At 44.5% G+C, this 27,626-nt stretch overlaps 1 protein-coding gene across 1 annotated transcript in view; it reads left to right on the forward strand.

Annotated features, from left to right (window-relative positions):
* Positions 1 to 27,626, forward strand: part of DNAH6 (dynein axonemal heavy chain 6) — a 239,754-nt gene that overhangs the window by 116,708 nt on the left and 95,420 nt on the right. The window contains 6 exon segments of the mRNA XM_060237063.1: positions 1,623 to 1,746; positions 3,633 to 3,829; positions 5,415 to 5,618; positions 9,323 to 9,448; positions 20,551 to 20,715; positions 24,490 to 24,557. Of these exon segments, the coding sequence (XP_060093046.1) occupies positions 1,623 to 1,746; positions 3,633 to 3,829; positions 5,415 to 5,618; positions 9,323 to 9,448; positions 20,551 to 20,715; positions 24,490 to 24,557 (884 nt within the window).

Consider the following 27,626-nt stretch of genomic DNA (forward strand, 5'->3'; position numbering starts at 1 on the left):
ATCGTGTCATGAAAATCTCCAACGCCCATTTCTGCAGATTGTAGTAAAAGGATTTTTTTCCTCCTGGCAAGTTGGCAACCTTAGTCACATGGTGGGTTCTCCAGCTGCATGTGTAGCAGCAATACAGGAAGCTGAATGCCAAAGGAAATGTCTGGCCATGTGGATTCTTGCCTAGTGTTGCTGTAATTGGGTTGCCCATGTTAATCCCATGTGGTCTGTTCAGACTAGCAACAAATTTAGCACAGAAATCTGCGTTCTTTTTGGGGTAATGGGTACATGGATTCAGTACATCTGACACTTGAAAGCGTCTCCATTTGGAAAGAGTTAGCCACGAAGCTGTCATCTCATTAAGACAGTAATGACAGAAGGCAATTGGGCCTTCCAAAATCTTGCTCTCTGGAGAGAATACTAAAATGCTGTTAATATCTGTGCCCCAGTACAGCTGTAACTGTGCCAGAATGCACATTTAAACATGCATCCAGTTGAAAGTAGAGCAGTTTGGTTAGATGACGTTGGTATTCCGATGGGCATGGAAATTTATGTCAATAAATGTACATCAGAATGTTGATGTCTTTCCATGTTTTACATTGGATACGCATGTACCGTAATTTGTATTTTGGCTCAATTAGTCACCTATACCTGTATATGAGGAGCCCCACGGCGCAGAGTGGTAAAGCTACAGTACTGCAGTCTGAACTCTCTGCTCACGACCTGAGTTCAATCCCAGCAGTAGCCGGCTCAGGTTGACTCAGCCTTCCATCCTTTCAAGGTCGGTAAAATGAGTACCCAGCTTGCAGGGGGTTAGATGACTGGGCAAGGCAATGGCAAACCATCCCATAAAAAGCCTGCCTCGAAATGTGAAAGCAACATCACCCCAGAGTTGGAAACGACTTGTGCTTGCACAGGGGACTACCTTTACCTTTTTACCTGTATGTGATTACAGTAGTTTAGAGTGCTTGTTCTAAAATATTAGCTTTATAAATTCTCAGCCCAATTTATTAATTTGGTCCTGCTGAAGCTCTTGTGAAATATAACAAGCTAAGGAGATAGTGTAAATGTGTGTGTGTGTGTGGGGGGGAATGTATCATTTCAAAAACTGCTTTTGAATGGATTTTTCTGTTTGTTTAATTTTTCAGAATGGATGACATGAGAACACACATACAGGACCCGTTTACGTTTCTGCTGTACTTTAGATGTCTTAAGTCTTATCTTTGTGGCCTGCATCCTACCAGTCCATGAAGCAAAGTCTGAATCATTCCTCCAGCCTAAGGAATCTTTCTCCAACTTGTGGTTCATCCTCCAACTGTTAAGTTGAAGGATGAAACACTTAAACAGTAGGAAGTCTCCTTAGGGTTAGAAGGACTTCTTTGGGGCTATGGTAGGATGCCATCCATTATTGTTACATTAATCACCACAGATGTATTCTAATAGCTAAAGAAGTGGTATGCAAGTCTCAGGTTCAAAGTTCAGCTCAACTGTAGAAGTTGCTGAGTGGCCCAGAGGAAGCCAGTATCACATTTAATGTGTCCTGGGTAGAATAATAAATCTTCTCTTACAGAGCTGTTTTGATAATGAAGCGTTTGACATACCATTGATGGATGCCATTATTTTATACCAATTAGGCAGAGCTTGATGGTACCATGGCTACCCTTCGAGATAAACAAAAAAAGCTGAGACAGGTAGAAGAACAAATTCAAGAATTACAAGACCAGTATGAAAAAAGTGTGAATGAAAAAGAGAGTCTTGGTAAGTTGTTCAGGCAAATAATTTCTCTGAAATTCAGGAAAATGATTTTTAGAATAGTCCTTCAGCAGTGTATTTTTACTTGACGTGCTGAAAGTTTTGCAGCAGCCATGTTTCGTAGCAGCTTTTGTACATTTATAGTATGTGAAGTCATCACCAAGGTTCATGAAGCTGTGTACACCTGTAAATTACATTCTATCCCCTTCTATTTTTTAAGAGAAAACACACAACATGAAGGTAGCCAATTGCAGACAGTTTTGCTCATGATATTATTGGTTGCCTAGGGAGAGCCAGGGCTTTCCCAAGAGAATTTCCAAAAGGCGATGATCACGCAGGATCCCCTGGGGCAGCAGGGGAACTTTTAATACATACAGTTTAGTTGTCAATGGCTGTTCACAGTTCGTTATTCTGTTTCTAGAAAAAAAAACATGTTAAAAGCAATTTGTTTTGGCGACATTGGGATGGGAGAGGTTTAAATAAACATCCAGGAACATGTGTGCACAGATGCTGTAGCTCCAGACAGTTTGGCAGTCATTAGTGTTCTGTCAGACAATCTCAGACAGACACCAGAAAAGCCAGTCTCCCCACCAATGAAACTCTTAATAATTATTCTTACAACAGTAGATGGTGGCCTATATCTCTACATGCCCCATGGTGCAGAGCGTTAAAGCTGCAGTACTTCAGTTATAAGCTCTGCTCATGACCTGAGTTCGATCCCCGGAGGTAGCTGGTTTTTCAGGTATACGACTCGAGGTTGACTCAGCCTTCCATCCTTCTGAGGTCGGTAAAATGAGTACCCAGCTTGCTGGGGGGGGAAGTGTAGATGACTGGGGAAGGCAATGGCAAACCACCCTGTAAAAAGTTTGCCATGAAAACATTGTGAAAACAACGTCACCCCAGAGTCATAAATGACTGATGCTTGCACAGGGGACATTTCCTTTTCTTACATGCACAAAGGCATCTTTCTTATGGCAGACATGTTTAAGTCCAAAATCTAGTTCATTGTTCAGTTTCCATAGTAGAAACAGATGACCATGATGGAAACTAAACCATTGGGTGCTCAAGTGCATCTTATTTTTCCTGCATAGTTAACTAAATCTCTGTCTCTAGTACTAACAAACCTGTTCATCACTTGGAGTCCTACATTCAGTGGTAAGTTAAAGATGTACTGACAGCTTTTTATTCTTTTACTGTGAACACACAGTAGTGAGAAAAAGAAATAGGCTCCTACTTTAAGCCTGGCAAATAAGAGGCAGCTTAAAGCTAAAATCCCAAGGATTGCTTACCCAGTGTAAATAGCAATTAGACTTCTGTGGAAAGATCCTCTGGTATACACAAACCATATGTATTGGAGGTCATTTGTATGTCTGAAACGCCAGTAACTGTAATATAGCTTGACATTAATAGAATCTATCACTGTCTTGCGGCACCATTTTCCATAAATGCTTTGAAGACTCAAATTTCCAGGTGGCAATTAGAGAACAGCAGTACTGGGAACGAATTAGCAGGAGAGAAAAATCTTTGTAGGGATATCTGAGCGAGTGCTTTTGGTTCTGGTCTTTCTATCTGTGGAGAGCTCCTATGCCTGTTAAAGAAACTCATTCTGAAGAAACATACTTCAATTTATGGAAACCCAGGAAGAAGAGAGAATCGTGATGAGTTAGATTGGAAACTGACTTCAGAGGATTTATGCCTACAAGCCTGGCTTTTTATAACATAAATTCATTAGGAAAACATTGCACTGAGAAAGCTTTTGTGAGATTTACTACTAATTGAGGTCACACAGTCCTTTGTTAGCTTAGAAAAACCCAAAGGAATGGTTTGCCAAAAATGAATTCTTGTTTTTAAACAAACAACGGCCACATTCGTGTAATGCTCTTACTGTTTAGCAAGGACCATGGCACTGACTCAAGCGCGTCTTACTCGAGCTGGGAAGCTCACTGCTGCATTAGGAGATGAACAGGTCCGGTGGGAAGAGAGCATTTTGAATTTTGAAGCAGAGATTTCCAACATCATTGGAAATGTGTTCATAGCTGCAGCTTGTGTCGCCTATTTGGGAGCGTTTACAGCTCTCTACAGACAGTTGGTGAGTAAAAAAAAAGCACAACCCACTACTTTCTCCCTTTTATGAACATATAGACTTTACTTCATTGTTTAAAATAGTATATTTCATAGGCACTTGTGCATTTCTTGACAAATCTTAATCTGCCAAATAAAAAGGGCTTGTCACATTAGGCAGATGGGAAAATAGTCCCTTTTTTTCAGTTGAACACCCCTGTTCTTCACTGCCAGTGTCTGAGAGAGACTTACCAATATCAATTTGTCCTCTGCAAAATACACAGTAATTTTCAGTGGCCCACAAATAGCAGGAGGAAACTCATCTACCAATGGATACTGTACAATGAGTACAGTACCCATGATGTCCTTGCAGAAATTCCACCCCTATGTACTTCAGAGATTCTCATATTTGACCTTAGTCCTGTTGGTTTTCTTGGCAGTGCCACAGTGGCACTGGTTGTGCAGGGTACACTACACTGGTTCTGCTGCTGTCCTAGCAAACAATATCCCCCCAACTTCACTTTCTACTGCAGAGGTTCTCTGGGGGAATCTCTTCTTTGCTGAGCTTCTTGTGCTGTTTTCCCCACCATTGGAAACATTGGTGGGATGGGGGTACCCTCTTTGACTGCCCCTCCAATTGGACCCGCTGTTCCAATCTTTTTGAGGCTTGGGGTTATTTGGCGGGAAGGGTCCAGTAGCTACACTGCAAATTTGGTGCATCTACCTCAACCTCCTCCCTGCCTAGACTCCTGAATGTACCCTAGGAGAGATTTGCCATTGATTTCAGTGGCCCCATAGGATATAATGCACCCAAATAGATTAGGGAATCGTGAATTATTCCTAAATAGGGTATCCATACCAATCTTGATATTCGGGAATATATTTCATATAAGAGAATCCTGAATCCAAATAATACCAAGTATTTTTCTCTTTGCATACCCTTGGGACACTTGCTGGAAGAAACCCTCAGCTTTTAGACCATGACCCATTCATTGTCTGAGACTAAGTAGAGGTACACCCTTCTATGAGAATAAAAGCCCAGCAAGGATATTTGAGGGAGTGGCAACAGAAGTGAAATGAATAAACTTTACACAAGGAATATTTTTACAGGGAGTTATTTTTTTTCTTTGTTGTGGCAATAGTATGCATTATTGAAAACAAGTATTTAAAAGTGGAAGTCTATGCAAAAGTGAAGAGGTTTTTCCTAATTGGTTTATTGCTATTAACTCCTCCTCGTCTCTTTATCTGAAAGGGATACTCTCTCCAGCAAGCACTCTTTCTCACATGTAACTATGTGCATTTCCCCTAACGGTTTTTGCTTCCAAGGCACGATCCAGACACTTTCAAAGAATCAAAAAAACAATCAACCTTCCTTCTCAAAATAGAAACCTCCTTCTGTTCCAAACCTCCATGAGACCTTTCTCTCTCAGACTACTCTATGAAGCCATAGGAATTTAGCCACTTATCCGGGGGTCGAGTAGGGTTGCACAGTTCATTAGCAATCCTTTTCATTCTTTGTGCTTATACAACTTCAGACATCTTTGGATTGCTGAATTATTCTATTTTATATATTGTTACTAAAACAACTCTCGATTTTTGTTCCTTCATGTCAGCTAATAGATGGTTGGATCAGGCAATGTCAGAGTCTAGACATTCCTATTAGTTCTGACTTCAGCCTTATAAATATTTTGGGAGACCCTTATGAGATTCGACAATGGAACACTGATGGACTGCCACGTGACTACGTGTCCACTGAGAATGGCATTCTTGTTACTCGGGGGCGACGATGGCCACTGATGATTGACCCCCAAGATCAGGCAAGTATTTATTTAAGAAAATACCATGCTGGGTTTTTAAAAAAAAAAAAAAAATCAATTGATCGCAGCAGTTATATTATTGTATGTTTTTGCCATCAACATAGGCCCAGCAGAGCATGATATTATTAGAACATCAATGTTCTAACATAAATTGTTAGAACATCAATGTAAGAAGAAAGCTGCCTCCTCCATGTTATGACAGTGTTAGTGTTTTATGGTTACCATACTGCAATTGTTTTATAGTATGATCTCTGTCATATCAAAGACAATGGTATAAAGATGATAGTTTTCATTATTTGTTCGAATGATCCATATGATTTCCAATAATTCAATAGTAAAAACATTACAATAAAATAAATAATGTCCTAATGTAGGACAAAGATTCAGCCCAACCTAACAAAGTTGTCGACTCAAGACAACACACAAAAATGTATGGAACAGTTGGCAGTCAAGAAATTTTCATGTCCAGAAAAAGGTATAAAAGAAAAACATGGCTATGAAATAACATCAATTTACAATGCTTGTGGAGCCTATCCAGGAAAGGCATTTACTCACCTTCTGTGATAGGCCATTCCATATGGTGGGGGGCTACCGCTGACAAAGCTGATGCTCGCTCAAGGGTCAAGCAGGCCTCTTGAAAACAAGGAACCTCCGGCCTCTGCTGCTGTACTGAGCAAAGTTGGTGAACTGCTCTGTACGAGGAGAAGCAGTACCTCAAGTACATCAAGATGGGCAGTAGTGTTTGTAGCAGTAGAAAAGAGCAAGAGGCTAGCAGCACCTTAAAGACAAACACAATTTCTAGCAGAGTAAGCTTTCATGACTCACTGGTCACTTCTTCATATACAAGTACCTGGATAACAGTTCAAGGAGGGCTTTAAAAGTTGAAGCTAGCACTATATAGCAGCCAATATAGTTGCTCCAAATCAATATGTCATGTGTATGAAATTTGAATTCTGCCCCCCTCCCCCCCCAAAAAAAACCCCCCCAGACTGCTGCATTCTGCATGTTGAATTCCTGAAGTAACACTTAAGGGCAGCCCCACATAATGTGTTTTACAGCAGTCTAGTCTGAAAGTTACAGAAGTATGGATCAGTGTGGCCAGGTCCACAGAGTCAAGAAGCAAAGAGAGAGCTTTCATTTTTATTTATTCTTATTTATCTCATTTATACCCTGCCTGCCCTATCTAAAAAATGGGTTCAGGGTGGTTTACAGCATAAAACCATCAACAATAAAACAAAAAATAATATCAATGAATAAATATCAGGAAAAATCATGCCTTATATCAGGCAAGAATGAATACCTCAGAAACTCCAGTGCCCAGATAATGTCCAAAAATGGCAAAGGCACTGGAAAGCTGGGGCTGCAGACAGAGAAGACCAGAATGGTTGAACGTTCACCACCTCAGTCAGAAGCCTGGTGGAACAGCTCGGTTTTACAAACCCTATGGAACTGTAAGATGTCCCTCAGGACCCTGATCTCAAGTGGCAACATGTACATAAAAGGCACTCCTAACAAACACACTCACCTGTTTTTCAAAAAGCAGGTTTGGATACAAGAATACCACCCAATTCTTTATTCAAGTTGACAAAATTACTTTGACCCCATTTAGAGTGAGTGCATCCATCCCCCTTGAGAACATTTCTCCCCCCCCCCCCCCATCCTCAGCTGCTTCTTTTCTTGAGGAATCTGTTTCAACCCGTTCACCCCCTATCCTTTTGACCACAGCACCAATTGAAAGCAGAAATAGCTGCATTTGGAAGTTCAGGCAACAAAATGTACCACTGAGTGTCATCAGCGTATTGATAGGAGCCATTTCCCAGACATCAAATAATTTCATTCAGAGGTCTAGTATCAGTATTGCAACATTAGTGGTAGTACTGAACCACACAGGATTTCCGATAGTGCTGAATCTGCCTCTCTGAAGGAAGCGGTCTGCTATCAATCCAGCAGAAAGGACCAAAACCAGTAGAGGGCAACATCAGACGCTTTAAAGCCCTTGTTGCGATCAATTCAACAGAATAGTCTAGCTAAATGTATTGCAGCAGCAAACAGATCTAACAAATTACCCTTATCTATTTCGACCCAAAGATCATCTACCAGTTCAAGAAAATCTGTCTCTGTCCCAAAGCCAGGCTAAAACCTTGTTGAAATAATTCAAGAGAAGAGTCCTCATCCAGTTTTGTTTCTCTCCTACCATCCACTCCAATCAGCTTGCCTCCATAAGGCAGATTTGTAACCAGTCAATGATTTTCTTCATCCAAGAAGTTTTGTCAAGTTTTGACCAGCCAAGAGAAGCAGGATCCTTAGGTTGCTTTTTACAAGGACCCTGTCTGTATCGGTCAGAGTAACTGATATGAAACAATCCATATTTGTTTGGTTGGTGTGCCATTCTGTGGTCTTTGCTTGGGTCCCCAACATATGGATATATGAAGCTGCCTTATACTGAATCAGACCCTCGATCCATCAAAGTCAGTATTGTCTACTCAGACTGGCAGCAGCTCTCCAGGGACTCAAACTGAGGTTTTTCACATCTTTTTGCCTGGACCCTTTTTTGGAGATGCCGGGGATTGAACCTGGGACCTTCCGCTTACCAAGCAGATGCTCTACCACTGAGCCACCGTCCCTCCCCAGCAATTAGAAGAGCAATTTTAAAACATTTAAAAAGCAGAAAAACAAAGGATACAATAAGCACACAGTAAAAGCAAAACACATCGCCCTCAATAGTTATCAGTCATATGATCTAAAGGACCTTTCCAAACAGAAATTGTTTCATTTTTCTTCAAAAGATCAGGAGAGTGAGTACTGGCCTCACTTCCTATGGGAAGGAGTTCTGTCACCCGGTGTTCTATAACCTGCCAGAAATCCCCCCTGAGGAGTCTGTACCGCTGTGCACCAACTGTAGTGGTGGATTTTCATTTCCTTTTGCCTTGTGGCTTGTTTTGCAGTTGTGCAGTATATGAAATTGATTCTCCCTAGGGTCATGGATGGTTAGATCATGTAATTAAATGATGCTAGCCAGAGGGGAGCCTAGGGCTCCCATAATGCTGCATGAAAATGCACACGCATGGAAGTGGCATTGATAACATGAACTCCGACAAATAGCAAATGGTAAGACTATAAAAAATGTTTATTTATAAATAACCAACTGGTTTGTTAGATCCAAGTGGACACCAATTGGCAGAGGACTTTATTACCTTTTTATGGCATGGCTATCCAGACCAAATGGCCAAGCTACACTGTGTTACCATGAGACCAGGCTGCATACTTAATCAACAAACAGCTTGTATTTCAGCCCACAATACCTGATCCCCTCGTCTGATGAAGTGTGCTTAAGAGAGCACACGAAAGCTTACGTTCTAAATAAAACTTGGTTGGTCTTAAAGGTTCAACTTGACTCCTGCTTTGTTCAACTGGTTTGCTCACTTTTAATCTGAACAATTGTCTGTGGAGTGCTCTGCATCGAGGCCAGGTCAGTTGGGGGAACAAGGACACCCATTGGAATTGGTCTCCTCTCTCTCCACATCCAGTTGCTGTTATTAGCTAACGTCACCCTTCCTGATGCATGGGAAGAATCAGGTAGAATTGTTATGTTTGCACTACTCCCTGTGATTCTGGAATTCATTTGACTTAAACATCTTAATTATCTTTCCAGTAAGCCCCATCATTCTCTGACTTACTAAATTGTTATTTTCTTTGATACGCAGGCAAATCGTTGGATAAGAAACAAAGAAGCAAAAAATGGTTTGAAGATAATTAAGCTAACAGATGCAGGTTTCCTGCGTACCCTGGAGAATGCCATTCGTCTGGGGATGCCCGTTCTTCTAGAAGAGGTTTGAATCTTTTTTTGGCATTAAAATATTTTCCCATTTTTCTTATGTACTTATAGCTACTAGCTACATTCATTCAGTGGAATCTGATAGGCTGCCCAGAGCTCCACATATTCAGTCATTTCATTGATCTTCTTCATGGTCTCTGTGCAGTCCCACATATGGGTCTTGCCGCAGGCAACGGATCCATACCTCGGAGCTCCAATAGCTCGCCTATAACGTCTTTTGGCGCGCTTTCCTCCCGCTCTGGGGAGCAGGCAGCGACCGCGCATGCCTGGAGCGGGGGGAGAGCGCCCATTCCACTCAGTTTCTTTCCTACCGCCGCCCGGACAACACCCTCCTCGCTGCGTTCCTCCTTAGCTCGTCCATTACCTCATCCTTTCGACCTTTTTTCTTCACTTGGTATCGTATCTCTTCTTCTTATATCTTCCCTTTTCGTCCCGAAAAATTAAAAAAAAAAACAAAAAAACTGTTTCTGCGCTATCTTTCCCCCTTTCTCCCTTCCCCCCCTCCCTTGTCCGGAGCGCATGGAAGGGAAAGTTACCTTCAAAAAGTGCACGCGCTGTGGGACCAAAATCCCTTCTTCAGATGGCCACAGCCACTGCCTGTTTTGCTTGGGGGAAGCTCACCGAGTCGAGTCCTGCCCTCACTGTGCGAACTTCGGCAAGCAGGCCCGAAAAAACCGTGCGGCCAGGCTCCGGAGTTTCCTGATTGAGTTGTCCCTAAGGGCTATGCCCGCGTCGGACTCGCCGCCTCCCCAACAACAGGCGGGAGATTCGGCTTCTACGGACGTGTCTCTCTCTAAACAGAAGCACAAGTCCGATAAAAAGTCATTGAAGCACGCCGAGACCGGCCATAAGGCTTCAAAAAAATCGCGCCATTTGGAATCTACGGATCCGGCGCCCAAAAAATCTCGTCATTCCGGATCGGCTGATTCGGCTCCGAGGAAACTCCACTCGCACTCGGCTCCTAAGAAGCCTCGGGCTCCAATCTCGACATCGACGTCTATGGATCCTGCGGCCCCAACGCAGCCTGCACTTCCGCGTGAGTTGTCGGCTCCGTCGGACGTCATCACCAACATGCCCCAACTGACACCTCACTCATCCACAGCAGTAGAGGTTATACCAGTCCACTCTCGTTCACCTTCGGTGCACAGCGTGGTTCCGACCGACTTTCTAGAACCCGACCTGACTACCGATTCTACTCAGACCTACCTTAAACCTCCGCTTCGGATCAGATCCTTCCGAGACATTGGGATTTCTCCCCTGTATAAGGACTTCCGAGACATCGGGATTTCTCCCCTGTATAAGGACTCGGCTACTCAGGCCTCAAACCAAGGTCGCTCTCGTTCGCCCTCCCATCGAGTCCGATCCCGGTCGCCGCCTCTCAAGGGCCGCTCCAGATCACCACGTCGGCGTCGAGACTCCGACTCCTCGGATTATTATCACGACTACTACGCCCCTCCTAGATACGTCCTTCTCGGTCCCCATCTCTGGAGGGTTCAGGTTACTCCCCGTACCGCTACGAGGACTCTCCTAGACCCCGTGATCGACTCCGTGATTTCTCACGACGACTCCGCGATTCTCCACGGCCCCGTGGTTTCGACCGTGACCTCTCTTCTCCTCGACCCCGCGATCAAGATCGGACCCGAGAACCTGATTACTCTCGAGATCGGATCCGAGAGCCTGATTACTCTCGCTATTCCCCTCGACTCCGTGATCGGCTTCGGGAATGCGTACGTCACTCTGATCTGCAGCGATCCCGGGACCACTACCAAGCAGAGGACGCTAGACCGCGCACTCCATCAGCCTCGGCCTCGATTGCTCCTCCGGTCTCCACTCCTACGGACCAACGTGCTCAGACGGTAAAGCCTAAGACCGTTCCTTCGGACCCGATCCCGCCTCCACATCCTCCTTCGGGTGAGGATTTCCGTTCCGACCCCGACTCGTCAGCATCGTCAGACTCTGAGGACCATCCTGACTCGGTAGTCTCGGACTCGGTACCACAGCCCCGACTCTCTCCATCAGATGCGTCCAAGGCCTATCTCCATCTAATCACCACCATGGCCGAAGCCGTCAACATTACTCTTCCGTCGGACTCACCTAAGGTCTCTGACATCGTACACGACCTCGTGCAAACGGACTTCCCACCTGGCTCATTGCTTCCTATGCTACCGGTGCACCTCGAAGGCCTCCGCGAAACCTGGGACAAACCTGCTTCGGTCCCACCTACCTCTAAACGCTTTGACTCTCTCTACAGAGTTCACGCTCCTGAGGCTAAATTTCTTGCTTCTCATCCGGCACCCAACTCTATTATTGTGCACTCAGCCACTAAGGCTAAGCCCTCCAGACATCCGACACCTCCTGACCGTGAGGGCAGGAAATTAGACACCCTGGCCAGGAAGATGTTCAACCTTGCCTCCACAAATTCCAAGCTGAACAATTATCTAGCCTACTTTTCGGCTTACGTCTTCAACTTGGCCAACCAATTTACGCCTCTTATTCCTGCCCTTCCTGAACCTTCCCAAAGAACGGCCTCCGCCTTGGTATCAGAGCTGTCTAGAGTGTCGAAGCAACAGATCAACACCATACGCCATGCTGTCTCCTGCTCTTCCAGGGTCTTTGCGTCCTCTGTTGCCTTACGTCGCCACGCCTGGCTAAGGTCCACCAATTTGCAACCGGACATTAAGCAAAAGATCGAAGACCTCCCCTTCGATGGCCTCGGCCTTTTCCATGCTTCTACTGACGAGGTCCTCACCTCAGTAGATGACGGGCGCAAGCGTGCGAAGCGCTTGGGAGTCTCCCAACCGTTCTCCCAACAGTCCAACCGTACAAAACCCTGGAGACCATCATTTCAGAGGCGTCAAAGGTCACCTAAGCGTAATGATTTCTGGAAGAGGAAGACTGGACAGCAGAAGCCTCAGTTTCAACAAAGGCCTCGGTCACAACAGCCTAAAAAGTCCTCCCTTCCTTCTAAACAGTCTCTTTGACTTTCCCCAACCGTTTTTCCACACACGTCTGTCACCATTCCTTCCCACTTGGAACTCGATAACAACCGACTCCTGGGTGCTGACCATCGTGCGCTTAGGTTACGCAATCGAGTTCATTTCTCCACCTCGCCACCACTATTTCATAGCTACCCCTCCGTCTTCTCTCCTCCGTCAGGAGATTCTGGACTTGCTCCACAAGGAAGCCATAGAGCCCGTCCCTCCCCTACATCGGGGGACAGGCTTCTATTCAAGATACTTCCTAGTTCCCAAGAGGGATGGAGGCAGGCGTCCCATTCTAGATCTAAGGAAGCTCAACAAGCACATCGAATACAGGAAGTTCAGAATGATCTCCCTGCAGTCCATCCTGCCCCTTATTCCCAGGAATTCCTGGATGGCTTCCCTAGATCTTCAGGACGCTTACTTCCATGTGACCATTCGACCTCAACATCGGAAGTATCTGCGGTTTGCCATGGGCCGGGACCACTACCAATATGTGTCCCTACCTTTCGGCCTCTCCACTGCGCCCCGCGTGTTTACCAAGTGCATGGCAGTAGTGGCAGCTGCGCTTCGCATTCGGAACATCCCAGTCTTCCCATACATCGACGACTGGCTTCTTGTAGCTCCGACACAACAGCAATTGGAGCACAACCTCGACACAGCTCTCACTCTTCTGAGTTCCCTGGGCCTTCGCGTGAATGCATCAAAATCACACCTCACACCTACCCAGGACCTCAAGTTTATAGGCGCCCTTCTCTGCACCTCCCTGCATCGAGTCTTTCTCCCCGAGGATCGGGCACAGACTATCATTGCCCTAGCCAGGTCAGTTCAACAACAACCTCGTCAGTCTGCGTTCACAATCCAACGCCTGCTGGGCCTTATGGCCGCTACAACATCTGTCCTTCACTTTGCCAGGCTACGAATGCAACAACTACAGATCTGGTTTGTTCGAGCCTACCACCCTCAGACACAACCACAAAGTGTTTTGCTCACTGTTCCACAGAGAGCGCTTCTATCTCTCACGTGGTGGACTGTACCCAACAATCTCCTCGAGGGCAAGCCGTTTCTACCGACTTCCCCGACGGCCACGATAACAACAGATGCCTCCAAGTGGGGATGGGGAGCCCACCTAGAGGACAAAACTGTCAGAGGGCTTTGGACGACCTCCGAGAGCCTCATGCATATAAACTGCTTAGAACTGATTGCGGTACACAGAGCTCTTCAATCCTTTCTCCCACTAATAAGGGGCCAACATGTTCAGATCTCTACGGACAATATGGCAACTGTTTATTACATAAACAAGCAAGGGGGCACCAGATCCCTCCGTCTCTGCCGTATAGCTGTACTGCTCTGGGAATGGTGTGTCAAGCACAACATATTCATGACTGCCATTCATCTTCCCGGTGTGGAGAATACTTTGGCCGACTCCCTCAGCAGGATTCGCATAGACGACCATGAATGGTCCATCAATCCGAACTACCTTCGGCGTATCTTCCGATGCTTCGGAACACCCAAGGTGGACGCCTTTGCATCCAGGGACAATGCCAAATGTCCTCAGTTTTATTGCAGGAGGGGCAACGACGCCTTTCTGCACGACTGGACAGGTCCCCTTCACTACTTCTTCCCACCGACCCCCCTTCTGACACGGGTGTTGGTGAAAATAGCTCGGGATGGCACAGACTGCATCCTCATTGCGCCATGGTGGCCTCGGCAACCGTGGTTCACGAGGCTCCTTCAACTGTCCCGCCACACTTACTGCCGGCTTCCTCCTGTGGGCGACCTCCTCTCTCAAGCCAACGGTCAGGTTCTTCATCACAACCCTCGAGTCCTGGCCCTGGCAGCCTGGAGAATACATCCACCTACCTCTCTACAGAGGTAGCCAATATCATCCTCAACGCAAGGAAGCCTTCCACGAGACTTTCTTATCAACGTAAATGGAAGCGCTTCTGTTCCTTTGCGACATCTAATCATCTGCAGCCGGAATCGGCACCCCTTAACCTGATCCTGGACTATCTGCTTTCTCTACAGAAATCAGGACTCTGTTATTCCTCCTTGAAGGTTCACCTTTCTGCAGTTTCTGCTTTCCACAATCCGATTGATGGCAAGACTGTGTTCTCCCACCCTTTATCTAAGTCCTTTCTTAAGGGCATGTTGCACCTCAACCCACCTGTTAAGCCCTTTGTTCCGACTTGGAGTTTATCGTTAGTCCTTTCCTGCCTGATGAAAGCCCCTTTTGAACCTATGGCCACCATAGACCTCAACCTTCTTTCCTGGAAGACAGCATTACTCGTAGCCCTTACCTCGGGTAAACGGGCAAGTGACTTATGCGCCTTCCGTTACGATCCTCCCTACACCATTTTCCACAGGGATAAAGTTGTTTTGCGACCGGACCCTGCGTTCCTGCCTAAGGTTGTCTCCCAGTTCCACTTATCAACCTCAACTTCTCTACCAACGTTTTTCTCCAACCCATCCGACCAGGGACAACGAGCCCTACATTCCTTGGACGTTAGAAGGGCTTTATCCTTCTACCTTGACCGTACACAACCTTTCCGTAAGGACCCTAACCTGTTTGTGGCCTATGGGAACCCTCACAAGGGTCTTAAAATTTCTACCCAAAGACTGTCTAAGTGGGTAGTCAGTGCCATCAGGTTGTGCTACGAACTGGCTAAACAGCCTTTGCCCGAAGGTCTTAAGGCCCACTCTACTAGAGCGGTCTCGACGTCTTCGGCCTTTCTGCAAGGCGTTTCTCTAGAGGACATTTGTGCGGCTGCATCCTGGTCCTCTCCATCCACGTTCGTCTCCCATTATGCGCTAGACGTTCGTGCGAGACGTGACGCCTCCTTCGGTCAAGCGGTCCTCAGATCCATCTTCCACTGAAGCCAGGGGTGAGTGCATCCGCTTCCATCTTTATGTTGCATACCATGTCGCATAATATCTGATTGCATGTGATCTGATTGGTTTATGTGACTAACTTTCTTCTTTACCAGCACCCTCCTCCAGGTCATCTAGCTGGCTAGTCACCCATGTGTGGGACTGCACAGAGACCACGAAGAAGATAAACAGGTTGCTTACCTGTAACTGATGATCTTCGAGTGGTCATCTGTGCAGTCACACACGCCCACCCAGCCTTCCCCGCTGCTGGCCTCTTGTAATTGTTGCTTAACCTTGTATAGTGTCGGTGCCAACGGCGGCTGGAAGAAACTGAGTGGAATGGGCGCTCTCCCCCCGCTCCAGGCATGCGCGGTCGCTGCCTGCTCCCCAGAGCGGGAGGAAAGCACACCAAAAGACGTTATAGGCGAGCTATTGGAGCTCCGAGGTATGGATCCGTTGCCTGCGGCAAGACCCATGTGTGTGACTGCACAGATGACCACTCGAAGATCATCAGTTACAGGTAAGCAACCTGTTTTTCTCTTCTGTTAGAAGAGAAGAACTTGACTCATCCAGTAGTAATGAGTATACACGATATTTCTTTTTTTGTCAACCATTACAGGTTGCCCTTGTGAGTGCTAGTTTTAGTGCTGCTAGTTTTAATGAATCTAAAGTAGTAGTAGTGACATTGATTTTCGCTGCTCACCCTCTGCATTAATTGCTGCTGGTTCTTATTGGTACAAAGAAAGCCATAAGGGAGTCATAATGAAAGTCAAACTGTGCAGATCCTTCAGAAACTCCAAAATCATAGATTGCTCTCTGGCTGAAATGAAATGTTATATTTTATATGGGTCAGAACACATCCATGCCCATGGAGGGGAGGGGCTGTTTGCCTCTTTCTGTGCCTCCATGTCTCCAACGAAGAACACCCACCTCCCTCCTTGCAGCGCTCTGTTGAAGAAGGGAGCACTGTTAAGGCCCTGTACTACTTCATGACAATGAGTTGGGACAGGCAGCCTGATTCATATAAGAATATAACATCTATATTCGACAACATAATATGACATCTAGTTTGTACCTCAGTCTTCAGTTTAACCAATGTTAAACAAGCAAGCTCATGAATTTGTATATTTAAAATGTTCACTGGCCATCTTTCTGCCTTACGAAAGTCAAGGCAGCTTATAGTGAAAATAGAACATACAATATAAAAACACATAAAAAGCTATGAATTAAAATGAAAACTGCCAATAGGCAGAAAAACTAAGCTATGCCATTCTGAATAACCCTGCGTTCATCTGTGTCCTAAAGATTGAGGTGGGGTGGGCATACCACCCTGAGGAGATTGTTCCATAACTGTAAGGCTGCCACCAAAAGTACCGTCTTGTGTAGCCACGAGACAAGCTTCATTGGCTGACAAGACAGTATCTTCCTGTAATTTAAATTTCCAGGCAGGAATGTATGGGATTTAGTTTATTGAATGAATATATGGACTTGGCTTATTGTCAGTGTGTTCTCTCCCTTTCTTCCTTCAGGTCAGTAAAATGGGGTTTTCAAGTCTCTTGGTCTAGGCAGGCTCCAGCATCTTGAAAACTTTACTGACAGAGGGCAGAATCACAGATAGAGCTATTCCAACCACTGCACGCTCATGATACATATAACTGTGAAGATCAAACAGTTGTTTGTTAAGCAATTTACAATACTGCAATCCCATATAACACCTGCAAGCCTTCCTGCCTTTGGTACAGTGTTCTGTGGATATGCTGAACAGCCTATCATACAGAAGACACTGTACCCAAGGCACTGTGTGTAGATGTCTACAACCAGGGCTTTTTTTGTAGAAAAAGTCCACCAGGAACTCATTAGTATGCGAGGCCACACCTCTGACATCACCGTCATTTGCATACTAGGCCACACCTCTGACATCACCAAAAGTGCTATATCTTTTTTGAGGTGGTCACCACACCTCAAAAAAGATATTCTAGCATTGGAAAAAGTCCAGAAATATATATATATATATAGCCATCCCAGAAAAAAAATCAAATTCCAACACACTACTTGATCACAAAAGCCAGCATGGTGTAATGCTTGAAAGAAGAAAAAGAGAAATAAAGCAAATAGACAGGGGAAAAGACTGACAGAGAGAGAGAGACTGACAGAGAAAGAAAGACTGAGAGAGAGACAGAAAAAATACTGTCTGATTGACAGAGAGAGAGGGGGGAATAAAAGCAAATAGAAAGGAAAAAGAAAGACTGACAGGAAGAAAGAAATAATGAATGAAAGGGAGAGAGGGGAGACAGTTGGAAAGAAAGAAAGAAAGAAAGAAAGAAAGAAAGAAAGAAAGAAAGAAAGAAAGAAAGAAAGAAAGAAAGAAAGAAAGAAAGAAAGAACTTTCTATTTGACAGAGAGGGAGGGGGGAATAAAAGCAAATAGAAAGGAAAAGGAAAGACTGACAGGAAGAAAGAAATAATGAATGAAAGGGAGAGAGGAGAGACAGTTGGAAAGAAAGAAAGAGAAAGAAAGACTGACAGAGAACAAAAAGAGAAAATACTGTCTGATTGATAGAGGGAGGAATAAAAGCAGAAAGAAAGAAAGAAAGAAAGAAAGAAAGAAAGAAAGAAAGAAAGGAGGGAAAAAGATGAAATAGGAAGAAAGAAAAAGGAAGGGAAGGAGTGAAAGAAAGGAGGGGGAAAAGGAAGAAAGAAAGAGAAAAGAATGAAAAAGAAATAAATGGAAAGGGGATGGGAGCAACTCACTGGTAAAACTGCTGACTCTCAGCAAGCGCGACTGGCCTCTCTGAACTCCGCCAGGCACCTGGAACTCCAGAGGCCCTGACACACGCGCGGCTGGCCTCTGCGGACCCTGCCAGACATCCGGAACTCTGGAGGCCCCTGCGCACACGCGGCTGGCCTCCCTGGACCCCACCAGACACTCAGAACTCTGGAGGCCAGCCTGGCCTCTCCAAACCCTGCCAGCCAGCGGGGAAGCTGCCTGGGCCGAGCTGGAACTCTGGCCTGGGCAGCCGGAACGCTACCCGGGCCAGCCGGAACGGCATTCTGGTGCATTCTGGCTCAAAAAAAGCCCTGTCTATAACCCAAAATAGCAACAAGATGTTGCAACATCTTTTTGCAAGCTCATATCAGCCATTTTGCGTTGCGCAGGCAGAGCCGGTCCTGCCACTAGGCAAACTAGGCGATTGCCTAGGGCACCAGCCTTCTGGGGTGCACCAAATTGGGTGCCCCCATATGACTTGGTGACATTATCAGTGCGGGGGGGGGGACCAGAAGTTAACCTTGCTTAGGGTGCCAGACACTCTAGGGCCAACCCCGTGCCCAGGAAAATCTAAATAGTAACTGAGATCTTATCAGTTTATGCTGTGAGATCTCAGGCACCATTTTGGCTTGCTAGACAATGCCCAACGTGAGCTGAATGGGAAGAGGGAAAGTGGGGAACCAGTGTGGGGGAAGAGTAGGAACTGGAACAAACAGGAAGAAGGGGAAAGATTGGGGGAAGCAGAAGCCAACATGGATAAGATGGCAGCAGTGGGGAATGAGATTTCCCCTGTTCCATGAGTCCTCCCACGCCCACCAGTTGTAAAATTCTAAAAACCAACATGCATTGCTACCGGTGCTGTGAAGGATTCATTGGGTAAGAAAGCTCTCTTGTTGGGCACTGGTACTCTAAAACTTTAAGCTATAACACAGAGTTCTTTGGGCCTTGGCATCTTTCGTTAGCTGCAGCAAAATGTCAAGCTAAATTGTCAAAGGACTGAAATTAATCGTAAATGAAATAGAAAGAACTGCAGCAGTTTGCCATGATCACTGTCTTTCAATATACCCTGTGATGCTTTATCAGTTTTTATTATGTCAGGTTGTAGACATTTGGTTTTATGTTCATATTACTCTCATTTTCCACCATGGTTTTCCACTTGTTCAGTTATTAAACACATCCAAAAAATTTCCATTGAGGTTGCTGAAACCCTTATTTAACCTTCAACTAAGAGTGCTGGTGGACTTTAGTATGTGTTTTGTTGTGTAATATAACTACTGTGTGTTTATATAGAACTTTCTGAGTATTCAAAGCACTTCGTACATTTTGTCTCAGCGAGCCTAACAGTCCTACATATTTGGCAACAATATTATCCCCCCCATGGCAGAGGAGTGAGGTGAATTTAAAGAATGTGATTTGACTGACCAAGGCCACCGTGTGGCTGAGATGACATTTGAACCAGGAACTTCCTGGATCACTGCTCAGGCTTTCAGCCATCCTACTAAAGGAGTTCATATCAATTTGTTTGCATTGTGGGCACTTTTATTACTCTGAATGTTTTAGCATTGATATACCAGCTGCCTATTTCGCTGGACCATAAAGAAGTGAAACTAACGATACAACCAAGAGGAATGTTAGAGAATATTCAAAATGGTGTAAGGTTGGATTAATATAAAGTGGTGGGGGAAGGGATGTTAATATTGCATGGCATTAGTTGTTGTTGGTCTTAGCTAACTGGGGTATAGGTCTTAGTGCCGTGTTGGTAGTTCAACGTAAATGTCTGTTTGGTAAGTGGCAGTTCAGGAGGGCAGAGTGAAATTCCATGTTAGGCACTGAAAATAAAGCAGCAACACTATTGCAGTGCCCTCATATGGATCAGCCACATTTGGAATAGAGTACTGTTGTGACTCTGTCAGCTCAGAAAAGGATATCCTAGAGCAGGAAAGGGGCTAGAAAATATGATGCAGAAGTTGAAAATACTTTCCCTAGCCTTTGAGTGTTTTTAGTTGAAAAGGGAAGCTCGTTATGTGGTTTGTAAAATTAGTGTATAGAAAGTGGACAGAGAACTTCCACCCTTCCCCATAACACTAGATCTTGGGTTCACCTGATGAAAACTGATGGGCACTAGGCTCAGAAAGGGGGAGAAAGGAAAGTACTTCACATAATTAACTCACTGCGTTCACTAACATTAGATGTGGCGATGGCCACTAACTTAGACATCTTTAAAAGGAGATCTGACAGTTTCATGGAGAACAGCTCTATCAGTGGCTATTAGCCATGACAGCTAAATGGAACTTCCATGTTCAGAGCATAGCTATGTATATCAGTTGCTTTTGGTCACAGCAGTGCAGGACTCTTGGATTCATTGCCTCTCAGAAGTTATTGGCCTCTCAGAAGCATCAGATTGGCCACTGTGGAAATGAGGGATCGGGGCTTGTTGGTATCTATAAGTATGTAAAATTGCTTCTCTTCATCATTTTAATAGCTTAAAGAATCACTGGACCCAGCTCTGGAACCCATTCTTTTGAAGCAGACTTTTATTTCTGGTGGGAGAATGCTCATTCGCCTTGGAGACTCAGACATAGACTATGACAGGAATTTTAAGTTCTACATGACAACCAAAATGCCAAATCCACACTACCTGCCTGAGGTATGACTGACACTTTGAAATCAGTCTCAACACAGCCAGATAAGTGGTTACTGAATGTTTAAAAGATGATGTGCAGAGACTGATCCTCAAATGATTTCTCATCTTTCCAAAGTTGTATCAAGCATAACTTGTGTATTTTTATTACGGTTAAAAAAATTGCCTCCATCTCTCTCTCTCTCTCCTTTTGTGATAGAGACTCTTCATTGGTGAGAGAGAATGTTAATCTTTTTGGACATCGGTTTGAGTGTGCGCAAATACATCATAGCTAGATACCAAAAGTGAAAATAATTTGGGAGCTTACCAAGATATCATTAAATAGACTGACATGTTGATTAGTTGATATATGCCAGTATGTCCCCATGGTATACACCAGTGCATCCAAGCAAATCTGAGTGATTGTGACTGGCTGTGAGCTAGTGAGCTTTGAAGCTAATGAAGGATTGGAACCTGACAGTGCAATCCTAAACAGAGTGACACCCTTCTAAGTCTGTTGAAGTCAGTGGGCTTAGAAGGGAGTCAGTCTTCTTGGGATTTCAAAGCGGCAAGTTTCCTTTATTCAAGAAAAATAGCCCAGCCACTGAAGCCACACATTGTGGATGCTGCCAAAAAACAGAACCCTATTTGAGGTCTTCCTTTTTTTCTGCAGTGTTCAATGCTTGCCTTGTTGTGACGTCACCATGCATTTTCCAGCAGAACCAAATGATGGCTTGGATTCGCCAGAGGTTTTCCATAGGCAGAAATGGGAATTCCCTGCCCTTGCAACACTACTCCTTTGGGGCACAGGCTTTCCAGGAATGGCTTGTGAGGGATGGCAGTCTGTAGCATGAAGGGGGATTTGGTGAAAATCTCTTTCCTTTCCATTTGCAGAAATCCTTCCCCTGAATCCAAGCCAATGACTTGGGGTGGGACAGAAAAATGCACAACGGGGTGAGGTTTGATACAAAATTGCTGGTTTTGCTGCCATCTCCACTTCACCATAGAGGGATTTGACTGTGACTGGAGCCTCCTGATTTAACAATTTAAAAAAAAAAGCTAGCTGTATTTACCTTTCTCAGCCCTGTCAACACAGATAAATAAGTTGCAGCACAGTTCCTATATGACTGCTCAAAATTAATGACCGACACAGCTCTGCTGCTGAAATGTATGAGAGCACTGTCAGTTCTCCTGATTGTCAAGCCTCATCAGATGATGTTAGCCTGGTTGGTTTTTGCAATGAGCTGAGAAGTACAGGAGTAGGTTTTAACCTAGCAGCTCTGCAGGATCCAGATGTATTTTCAAAGCTTTTCAACCACACCACTCTAAATAGTTGCATAATTCTTTCAAACATTACTTCAATTTTGCCTTTTTCAATGTTGTAAAATATTTATTTAATAATAATAATAATACAGAATGGTTTGTTTTTCCCCTCTTAACTCACGTGTATTTAAATGTTTGAAAATTTAAGAAGAGAGACTTGGAATATCATTCCTTTCAAAAATCTGGTTGGATATTGGACAACTGTAGGCTGTGTCCTTTACATTGGCACAGTACTGATTTTGGCATGATGCCAGTCTAGCTAGTTGGTATCCTCTGCCGTTTCAACAAAGAAAATATTTTTAAAGACCCAACTCCATGAAACTTAGCAATCTCAGTTGGCTTGATAGTGATACCCACCCATGCCTAGCAATTATGGAGTAGCATGCTGTTGAAGTCCCCAAACCAGTTATATCTCAAAGCAGCCAACCAACAAATGCTGACACTGGCATCCCTCCCTGACATCATCGTGCCCCACCTGCATGGAACAGCACAAGGGAGAAACCTTCCTCTCTGGGGAGGACCATGATGTGCCCTGTAGGAGTCCTGTAGCTCCCAGCCGTTGGAGAGTTCTGCTGATGTGGTTATGAATTCCCTCCTGCAAACACATGCCCTTTTGGACAGGTAGGCAAACAGGCAAGGAATCATGGACGTTCCATCCATATTACCCAGACGCTCACACAGCTCACCCCTGCAGAAAAACCATGGCCTCTCCTACATATTCCAGGGGATAATAATGCCTTGAGGAACCTTTTTTTTTTTTTGCAAAACTAAGTGAGGGGCATCAAAACTAGGGCTGTAACAAGAGAGCAGCTCATTCAAAGAAGGCATTCCTGTCATCTTTCTAATAGCTCACTGGGGAAATATGCTCATTGGGGAGGACTTGAATGAGGGGCTGGTATCCCTCCAGGACTAAGGCAGAGGTCACCTTTGGCCAGAAATAAGCTTATCAGTAGCTATCCATCTCTCCCACTTTCATGTGAGCTTACATTAGCATGACATTGTGTCACCATCATATACCGGGCAGTATCTTACCACTCTATGCATCAAATGTCCCCTTTTCCTGAAATCCTCTGTTTTTGGAGCCCCTTCCAACTATAGGAAAGATCATTCCCAGGGTCTTGGAACGGCACAGATTGACAGCTTCGTGGTTTGGTTGGGGGAGCTAGACTGAGGGGAACAAAGAAGTGAAATTGCTCCTCCTTCCTCTTGTGCAAGCAGAGCTCCACTGAGGAAAAGGGTTCAGTTCATCCTCTTGTCCCTCCTCACTCCAGCCCACCAGCCTTTATGGCTTTGCCCCTGTACAGATCATACAGTCTCAGAAGTTATCATTAGAGAGGGTTGGAAGAACTGTAGCATTGGAGAGGACTGTGTGAAAACTCCATTTTCCTATTACACAGAGGGCAGAATACTGTCTGAATTTCTACTGATCTCCAAGAGAGACCATTCTGCACCATCTATTCTTACCCTGTGTTGTGAATGTGAGAGATGCTGCCAGCAGCTATTGAGGCAACACATAGTAGATAGATGTTGACAGGAGGCAGTAGGGGGCATTCACAAAGTTTGAAGCAGGAGGTTATAATTGATGATGGTGGTGGTGGTGGTGTTTCTCATTTATAATCCATCTTTCTCACTGGGACTCAAGGCAGATTACAGATATGATTTTAAAAAAACTTTAATCTGATCAGGAAGCAGATTATAAAGTCTGGTAACATTTAAATCTAACAGCAGAAATTTCTAGTAAGACAAAATGATGCAGTTGGACTGGGATTGTAGAATGGGGAAAGGTAGACAAGAACAACACACACAAATATCTTGTCTGGTTAAGGCGACAGGACAATCAAGGCAGGAAAAACTTTATCCCTAAAAAAAAAGTAGCCTCCTGAGCTGATCTGTTACACCCCAGCTTTGCTGTCTACACGGATGCCTTCCTGAAACATTATGTTCTGCGCATTTTGTTTACCTGTGTGGGGCGCATTGTCCATGCATCCCCAGCGAGGAGTGAGGGTCAGCAGATTTGTCCATGTGAGCGTTCTGAAAGTTGAGGTGATGCAATGTTTATGCTCTTCCTTAAAAGTTAGCACAGAATGCTTCCTTTTTTTATGCAGACTCCCTTTACTCAAAGAACTCCTCCAGCTCCCCCACCCTGAGCATCTTCTGAGTCTGCTCTACATGAGACTAGAGAGTTGTGGCTTGTACCAAAGCAGCTGCACCAGCATTTGATTTAGAACCATGTAGTGGCAGTAGAATGCCACACTAACTTACCTCCGAGCTTGTCTGGCAAGCATCCACATTGTTGTAGCTCATTTGCCATCCTACGCAGACTGGCTTTAAGATTTCAGTGTTAATTTGGGAGGTGTTGACAACTCAAATGCTTTTGAATGGCACTAAAATGCATAACTGAATTTTGAATTATATGCCAATTTTGAATTATATTGTTAGACTATAAGCTGTTCTTTTTCCTCTCGTGTTCTGCTGCAGGTGTGCATCAAAGTTACAATTATCAATTTCACTGTTACCGTATCGGGCTTGGAGGATCAATTGCTGAGGTTTGTTTGCTAAATTAAGACTTTTCATTGAATTCAGCACAGCGTTAAAGTACGGTGTTCTAACCAGGGGTCATTTTGTAGAAAACTGGTGGTGGAGCTCATCCAGGGATTGTTATCCAGCTGCACATACTATTCAATGGCCAAGGAGGTGGAACTCTCAGAAAAGTTCAGGAGCTGTGCTCCTGTGAGCTCCCACTGAATCTGAGGCTTGGTTCTAACTGTAGTTATGGGAAGTACTTACCCAAAGCACAGAACACATCATTGTATGGATATTTGTACCTTTATACCTATGAAGGCAAAGTTTCCGTATTGCTGATTTTCTTCAGATCTCCATAGGTGATGATTGCGCGGTATTGCTTACATTGAAGACAGATGGCAAGTGCACCAAGAGACTGTAGTGCATATATTAGGGGAAAACAATGAGATGTTCAGTACAAGTTGGTAGCGTTTAGCTTAATTTGCTGCTTTGAACCTCTTGCTAAGTCAGTTCACTGTGTGTAAACTGTTGGTGATCTGGAATTTTGTAGATACACCTGCTGGATTTGCAGTCCTTATTTGCTATCTTGAAGTAGCTTGTCCATGAAATAAACAATTGGAAGTGTTGTCATTGTTATGGGGGGGGGGGGGGCGGTTTAAGCAGGAACGCACAGGAATGCAGTTCCAGCTGACTTGGCATCGGGGGGGTGTGGCCTAATATGCAAATGAGCTCCTTCTGGACTTTTCCTACAAAACAAGCCCTGTGTGAAACAGTGGTGATGTCAAGGGGTGTGGCCTAATATGCAAATGAGTTCCTTTCTTTTTCTAAAAAAAGGCCCTGATTGTTATTATTGATTAATGACCCTATCTCGGCTCCTGCCGGGCTCTGGGTGATGTACAGCATGCTTTAAAAACAAGTTATACATTAACACAGCACACAGTTTGGTTAAAATAATAAAAACTCAAACGTTGCCCTATAGTTTTTTTCTGCATCTTGGACCGCCAGGTTGTCCTGTTGAGGGGGGGTGGTGCGGGAAAGAAAACTTACAAAGCATCTGGGAGGGGGACTAGGAGAAGGGAGGCACCAGCTGAATAATAAACTATTGCTGCCCTCAACCAAAAGCCTGGAAGAAAATCTCTGCCTTACAGGCCCTGCAGAATTGCATAAGTAAGAACTCATACATGCCCATGAATAGTTCTGTAAAGATACAGGTACATGCAGTGGCATGTGTTAATTTTCCTAGTTAACATTTGAAGGGTACAAACAGTAAAACGGACAATTTAATAGTGCTTTCCCCATTAAGTTGTTTACAGAGACAGATTCTAGCTTTTAAATGAGCTGAGGTAGGTAGGTAGCACTTGCACCCCTTCCCTCTCTGTCTCTGCGTGTTTCTGCTTTTCTCTCCGCTGCCTGCTTGAGAAAGGTTTGGTTTGATCTGCTGCAGACCTAGAGACCATATGATTGGAACTATATGACTGGAACAGTGTTTTTAATGGTTTGAAACAAAGAGTCTTGAAACATTCACATCAGTCTTTCAGACCAAGGTTTGCTCTACCACCGAGCCAGGCAGCAAAGAAAGGCATCCACCTAAGGACTCCTGCTTTTTGATTTCTTGTGCTATTTCTGTCTCTCTAATAAAATTGCTTTTCATAAGAATTCTGCTTTAAAGGATATTTTATTTTGCTTTCATATTTTACGGAGGAGCCTGTCTAGATTGCTTGGTTACACACTTCCTAGGAAAGGCCTTGGCAGGAGCAATCAGGGTAATCCTGAAAGCACTTCTCCCTCGCTGCTGGTGTTTGGTTTTTGAGCAACCAGCTAGCCTTGACAGCTTGACAGTAGCAGTGGTCGGAAAAAATGGTTCTTGCTATCAGCTAGAATTACCAAAAGAGGTTGGCCTGAGATTTTTTTGCTTCTGTGCCAAAGGCATCCAGGTGATTAGAAGAAGAAATGAAAAAGTTGGGTAAGAAAACTCTTGTAATATGTTGAAGGGGCTGAGTGATTTTACAGTACTGGCCTAAGCCGAGTCACACCCTTTTAAGATCATTGACTTCAGTGGATGTAGAAGGGTGTACCTCTGCTTTGGACTGCAGAGTTAGGGCCAGGCTTAGACATGATAGTGTCCATGAGTCTGACCTGTCAATGCTGCTGGCATTTTAAAGTGATTTTAAAATGCTGCAAGGGCCTGATCCTGTTGAGGCCCACAGTGCATTGGACTGAGGCACTTTTGTTCCCACCCACCCCCACCTTTTCAAGTGCTAAAAGAGCTGTGGGGGTGAGGTCATTTCAGCACTTGAAAAGATGTGGGGAAGGAGTGCCTTAATCCATCACACTCCAGGTGGCTGTAATGTCCACAAGTTGGATCCATGGATGCCATGTCTAATTTGGCCTAGAGTCTCTCAGTAATATCTTAAAAGAAAGCATTTTTCCCCTCCTTAATTATTCTAATACATTTCCCAAGCCAAATACCCATGCTTTCCCTTTGACAAGATCACAGTCAGCTTTCAGGTGCAGACCTAAAGACACTTGCCTGGGAGTAAACCCCATTGAATGGCGGAAGACTGACTGACTTCTGAGTAGTCCTGCTCTCACAGATTGCATCCCATGAATCTTAGTGCTAATAATGTAAAACTTTTAAATACTTTGATCTGGGCTTTTTTTTGCAGAAAAAGCCCAGCACGAACTAATTTGCATATTAGGCCACACCCCCTGACATCACCATTGTTCCACACAGGGCTTTTTTGTAGGAAAAAACCCATCAGGAACTCATTTGCATATCAGGCTACACACCCTGATGCCAAGCCAGCCAGAACTGCATTCCTGTGCATTCATGCTCAAAAAAAGCCCTGGCTTTGGTCCTATGTGCATTCAAGAAATTGAAGAACTAAGACTACAGAAGGAAAGTGGCCTGAGTTCTCAGAAGAAATTGTACATATTCCAAGTATTTAGATACATTCATAAATTACATTTTAAAGACATTTGTATACATTAATCGAAGGAGAATTCTAACCTCTTTGAAGCCAATCTCCTGTAGAAATTGTATCTGCCTTGTCTCAGCTGTAAGATGAGGAATTAATACCCTATTTTCTTAA

The sequence above is a fragment of the Heteronotia binoei genome, chromosome 4, assembly GCF_032191835.1.
Source record: "Heteronotia binoei isolate CCM8104 ecotype False Entrance Well chromosome 4, APGP_CSIRO_Hbin_v1, whole genome shotgun sequence".
Taxonomy (NCBI): Eukaryota; Metazoa; Chordata; class Lepidosauria; order Squamata; family Gekkonidae; genus Heteronotia; species Heteronotia binoei.